Source organism: Alnus glutinosa, chromosome 13 (assembly GCF_958979055.1).
Source record: "Alnus glutinosa chromosome 13, dhAlnGlut1.1, whole genome shotgun sequence".
Classification (NCBI taxonomy): domain Eukaryota; kingdom Viridiplantae; phylum Streptophyta; class Magnoliopsida; order Fagales; family Betulaceae; genus Alnus; species Alnus glutinosa.
Window position 1 is genome coordinate 4,368,529 of NC_084898.1, and position 5,924 is coordinate 4,374,452.

Genomic DNA, 5,924 nt, shown 5'->3' on the forward strand with positions numbered 1-5,924 from the left:
CGTGTACTATTTAAGTAAGTGTCACACTAACCGAAACTGTTAAGTCAGCAGACTAAATTTGACTGTATGGAGTAAATTTATTTTTTTGGTATGCCTCATGAACCTAAAAAACATAACTATGGAGACCTTTGTCAAGTACTGCTATTTGGAGTACTATTTTTTTTTTTTTAGGTACTATTTGGAGAATTATAGTTTTTACTATAATTAAGTTCTCTTACAAACCGACATGCAATTCATAATTGGTGAAATGATTAAAAAAAATATGATTTGTCAATTTAATTAGTTAGTGACTGACGTGTCAACAATATACTATTTAATTCTTTCTGCAATTTTAGATTATCACGTCAGTTTCTAAGAAGGTTGTCATAAAATTTCTAGTACCCAAGTAGTTTTCGATCAATAGAATTCTCCCCATTTCATTTCAGAGTCTAGATTAGATTTTGTAGCATTTAATGTTATATATATATGATACCACACAATTTAATATTATAAATAACATAACAATGTATGTGCCATATATATCATTAAATGCTGTAAAATATAATATGAACCAACATAAACATTTAATGGCCAATGAGATTTGATTCATTTGAATTCAAGTGTCCATCTTCGTGGTCACAATTATATCACACATGCATGCATATTAATTGTGACCTTAGTTAGGTAACAAGGGTAACATAAGAGCTCTGTCATTCATTTGACATATTCTCTTTTAATTTCTATTTACTTGTTGCATTAAGTAGGTTGTTTCGAGGCTTATTATTGGGTTGCCTAGCCCTTTTTATGTGTTTGCTTATGTGATTTTTATCCCCTCCCCTATCCTAGCTTGTTGTAATCTCAAAGATTTTTTATTTTTTATTTTTATTTTTTTTTAAAAAAAAAAAAAAAAAAAAAAGAAGAAGAAGAAGAAGAAGAAGGAGAAGAAAAAAGGAAGGTAAAATGCACGTGTAGCATGCTATATGGCGTATGAAGTTTAAAGTGCAAATCGAAAAGAATTGTTGCTCGAGCAAAACAAATGAAGCTGCACATTAACTAAAATTGCACCCTAATTATTAGCTAATCTCTCTTCTTCTCTTTTTTTTTTTTTGGGTAATTACCTTTTCCCCCCATGAACTACCGGCCTATGTCATTTTGCCCTCACGAACTACCACTTCGACCAAAAGAGAGCATCCAACTACCAATTTTACATCTTTTTCCCCTTCCGTCAGTCAGACCTGTTATGTGCGACGGTCAACGGGTCACGTGCCATCTAACCCATTTTTATTCCGAAATAGCCCTTCGGTACAATTGATTAAAGTTTATGAAAGAAAAAAAAAAAAACAAAAAAAACAAAACAATTCAAAAGGAAAGAAATATAAGCTTCTTTCACGTCATTTTCGTGGTTTCCCACTTCAACTTCAAAGCAGCAACCCGCTAAAGGAGTCGACCTTGAAGAGCTTCAATGTCTTGTTCATGGAAGAGCGAAGCAACATCCGGAGAGCCCATCTGCCGGTGTGGAGTACTTGCACCTCTGAAGACTTCCTTCACTGATGAAAATTTCGGCCGCTTGTTCTACGGTTGTGTGAACTATGAGGTAAGATTTTTTTTTTTAATGGATCTATAAATAATGGGTAGTACCTCTTCTTCGGCTCCTCCTTCTCTTATATTTTGTAGATAATGGGTAATTTTTTTAGGGTTTGAAAGTTAGATCTTAGATCTGGATTATTGTCTTAAGGTTTTTTTTTTTTTTTTTTTTTTTTTTTTGGTTTCTTGTTTTTGGGCGAAGGGTAGCTGAAGTTTATAGACAATGAGGCGTATTTTTTTTTTTGCCTGAACTGGTTTGGGGTTATTGTTTTCGGACAATGGGTAACTGGAGTTTTTGGACAATGGGTCATTTTTTTTTTTCTTTTGCCTGAGTGGTTTTTGGTTAAATTATCCTGAAATCAGGTATTAGTTATTATTTAGTTGTGTTCGGACAATGATTGCATGGTGAATACCTCTTAGATAATTCATGAAATCAGAGCATTAATATTTTTCTTTTCGTCATTTGCTGAGGACCTTAGCAATAATAACATTACTATTTGGCATTGTAAATAATTTCAGTAGCATTATGTATTAAGCACATAGGTGAGTTTTCTGTTCAGCCCCTACCCCGACCTCCCCCCACCACCTGAGACAATTTAGTTCACCTTACGCATTTATAAAAAAAGAAAAAGGATAAGACACAAATATTTCATGTTATAGAGGAAATATGTTTTTTTTTTGTTTGGTTAAATGATAAGGAAGTTGAAAGCACCACTTTTTGTGATTTCCATGTACTGTATCTTAACAAATTGAAAGAGAAGAGGTTAGTGAGCTTAGTCATGTATGTCAGATTTCCTTTTTTTTTAATTTATAGATATGATCATGCTTAATTTGCAAAAGAGCCAGATTAATATGTACATCATGTCTATATGTATCATAATTGCATTGTATGCTTGTTTCCACATTAATTACCCCTATAATATAATTATGTTAGTAAAGTGGTACCAACTCTTATGCTCCGTTTGTTTCGACGTAAAATGGTTTCCGTCGTAAAATGGTTTCAGGGAAGTCATTTTTCTGAAAAATATTTTTCGCCGAAAGCATTTTTCGGTGTTTGGCGCGTACAGAAAATTACAAATATTTTTTATATTTTCATTCAAACATATTAACCTATAAAAATTAATTTTTATTCAAAACATATAAATATTAATATAAAATAATATAAAAATCATCGATAACGAGATTCCGTCACTGACCGACAAGATTCTGACCATTTTTACTTGATTTCGGTTAATACAGTCAGAATTCAAGATAATGGCCAGAATCCGGACAGTTTTGTCGGAACCTGGGATGGCCGGATTCCGGCGAAGTGGCCGGATTCCGGCCATCCCGCCGGATTCCAGCCAGAGAGGCCGGATCTGGCCAGATCCGGCCGGCATCTGGCCGGAATCCGGCCTCTCTGGCCAGAGCCGGCTGGGATCCGGCCAGAGCAGGCCGGCTCTCTGGCCAGACCGGCCGGATCCCGGCGATTTGGCCAGACCGACCGGATCCCGGCCAGATCCGGCCGGTCTGCCCAGATCCAGCCAGATTGGTTGCCGGAATCTGGGCTGACCGGATTCCGGCGAAGGTGGCCGGATTCCGTCGCCAGATTCCGACAACATTATCCGGATGTTGTCGAAATTCGATACGGGCAAGATTTCGATGGTGGTCGGCTGCTTAAACTTGAAGATCGACTGCGTTGTTTAAAATAAATCGACCGCGTCAGACGTCTTCGGAAAATGATTTACGCTAAGCGTAAATCATTTTCTGAAATTTACTAAGCATTTTTGGTCAAACAGAAATCATTTTCCGGTTGACTATTATTTTCGCCCCTACCAAACACTGGAAAATACCGAAATCATTTTTCAGAAATCATTTTACGCCGAAACAAACGGAGCATTAATTATACTTGGCTATCAATTGAACTTTTTTTAACGTTGAAAAACTAACTTTGTTTATATGACCTCTAATTTGAATAGGTTGGTCGATCTTGCGGATTCTTCCAATGGAAAGATTCTAACATGTGTGAACATGCTATACGAGCGTTGACTCGTGTGCAACACAGGGATGCTATGCTGAACAAGGAAGTTATAGAATTGAAGGCCAAGCTAAGGATCGAAGCAATTCGATATGACAGACATGCAAGTGAAAATTTCGAAGACAAATAGCCGACTTTTGACATTTTCTTGAGTTTTTTTTTGTTGTCTTCTTAGCTGTGTTTTGGGGCAACTTTTATGGTGTAAATAAAGGACATATGTCCTACAAACGGCTACCTTGAAAAATTGTAATGACTAGTATGTTTGTAATGATTAGTATATATGTAACTTTGAAACCTTGTAACTAGTGTATTGGTAAACTTTGTAATGTGTAGTGTATTTGTAATGTTTGTCTCCCTTTATTCATTAACTTGAGTTTGGTATCATCAACATAGCATTTTGACAACCCCAATTTGATTCATTATTCCTTGTACATATGCTAAAATACTGTACTTCCAACATACGAAACCTGAACAAATAGTTTCCAGAACAACATAGCATTTTGGCATCATCAACATAGCATTTTGGCATTTTGCATATTTCCCTTCAAACCTAAACAAGTTGTTTCCAACAACAACAACAACAAAACAAATTGTTTCCAACTACAAGCCAACATAGTACATATTTCCCAGCACAACAACAAATCAGAAAACATGGCATTGTTCCAACATATTTCCCTTCAAACCTAAACAAGTTGTTTCCAACAACAACAAAACATCAAAAAACTATTTATATCAACAACAAACCAAACTGTTTCCAACTACAAACCAACATAGTCTATATTTCCCACTACATTATTAAAAAACTGTTGGCTATCATATTTCCAACAACAGTTTCCAAAAACCCATCAAGGCTGCAATATTGATTTTTTCCCTTTGTTTTTAGCTTCCATTCACTGTAGACCCTTCTCCACTGTTGGTACCACTACTCTTGTTGGCCTACTTACTAGTTCTAGAATGACAACTCCGGATGCCCTTGCCAGTTCCCGAGTGAATATTGCTGGTGCAGTTTCTGGTTGGCTATCATCACGTGTTAGGTCAACAATAGGTATCTCTTTGTTGGGATTGGGCTCCTTAAATGCTGCCAACAACCTACCAGACCTCCTAATAGGTCTTGCAACAGCAGATTTGGCCTGTGCAACACACTTTTATTAGTAATTCAAAGTCTATTTACATATAAGGTTTAGGGTGGAAAGCTGTATTAACTTACAGCTGTGGAATTTGCTCTTTGTGATGCCCGAGTATGCATTGAGGGAGCCGTTGTCTTACTCCTTTTCATTGAAGTAGGCTACATATGCAACATCGTCATTAGAAATAACACAAGTATATATTTGTAATAACAAATATTACTAATACTTACACCAACAGTAGTAGGTGGAACTCTCTTTTTGGGCCGTGAAACAGGTTGTGCAGCTGTAGATGATTGCGTAGGCTGTGAATCATCAACAATTGGGTGAGAAGGAATCTGCGACACAAAACAATCAAGGTTAGGAAAATTATTAACTCGGTTGGCAATGGTCTTTTGTTATAAAAAAGGTGGCATTTAAGATATATGTACTTACATCATCAAAGCTCAACTCTGTTGCAGTGCTTGGAGTGGACTTCATCTTCCTCCCAGGGCAAGTCCTAGCGTTATAGCCAACTGCCCTACACTTCGAGCATCTCATGCTTACACCACCCTTCCTCATGCAATGTAGGTTTCTTGGCTCATCAAGACCCCTTCTCCGGAGCTTTTTGGGCCGGCCTGGGGCAGCTCTAACAACAGGTGGGTCAACTTCATCTTGCCCGGTTCTGACCCATTGGTCCTCGCTTGGCATTGGGTATATCATTGGGTCATAAGCCAATTTGTAATTCTCAACACTATATTACGGATGCAGGTAGTGTTCAGGTTTGGCAGAATGATATAAAATGGCTGAGATGGTATATGGGCATGGAATGTCAGTCATATCCCACTACCTGCACCCACAAACACTGTCCGTCAAGCTAACCACAAATGTGCCATAACTGCACAACACTTCATAGATTCCATCCCCAGCATAAGTTGAACTGCACTCTGCAGCATCCTTTCCACACTGTTCCAACTTTGCCAATATCTTCGGGCACCATTCCCCGACATACTCCCTTATTCCCTGCCTCTTCTTCTAGTATCGCATCATCAACTTCTTCCTAATCATTTCCAGCATAGTAATGATTGGCTTGTCTCGGGCATGGATGATGTACGAGTTAAAGCACTCACATAAATTGTTCATGATCAAGTCACACTTTGGGGTGGTGTCAAAGAAAGCCCTAGCCCAGGTACGGGGGTCAATCTTCTCCAAATAAGCATGGGCAGCTGGACTCAAGAAGA

General features: G+C 37.6%; 1 protein-coding gene across 1 annotated transcript; it reads right to left on the minus strand.

Annotated features, from left to right (window-relative positions):
- Positions 1-4,178: 4,178 nt before the first annotated feature.
- Positions 4,179-5,449, minus strand: LOC133855045 (uncharacterized). Its single transcript, XM_062291338.1, has 4 exons — positions 5,140-5,449; positions 4,938-5,042; positions 4,788-4,865; positions 4,179-4,710 (listed from the first exon to the last, which is right to left on the minus strand). Exons 1-4 carry the CDS (start codon positions 5,404-5,406, stop codon positions 4,471-4,473), a joined length of 690 nt encoding a protein of 229 aa, XP_062147322.1. The 5' UTR covers positions 5,407-5,449; the 3' UTR covers positions 4,179-4,470.
- Between the last annotated feature and the right edge of the window lie 475 nt (positions 5,450-5,924).

What these genes read in the sequence shown, in the direction of transcription:
- LOC133855045 (XM_062291338.1), bottom strand. Translation starts at nt 5,406, where the DNA reads ATGATATACCCAATGCCAAGCGAGGACCAATGGGTCAGAACCGGGCAA. An exon ending in CAGAGTTGAGCTTTGATGAT is followed by an intron (nt 5,043 to 5,139) that starts GTAAGTACATAT and finishes TTTGTGTCGCAG; the next exon opens with ATTCCTTCTCACCCAATTGT. An exon ending in AAAGAGCAAATTCCACAGCT is followed by an intron (nt 4,711 to 4,787) that starts GTAAGTTAATAC and finishes TGTGTTGCACAG; the next exon opens with GCCAAATCTGCTGTTGCAAG.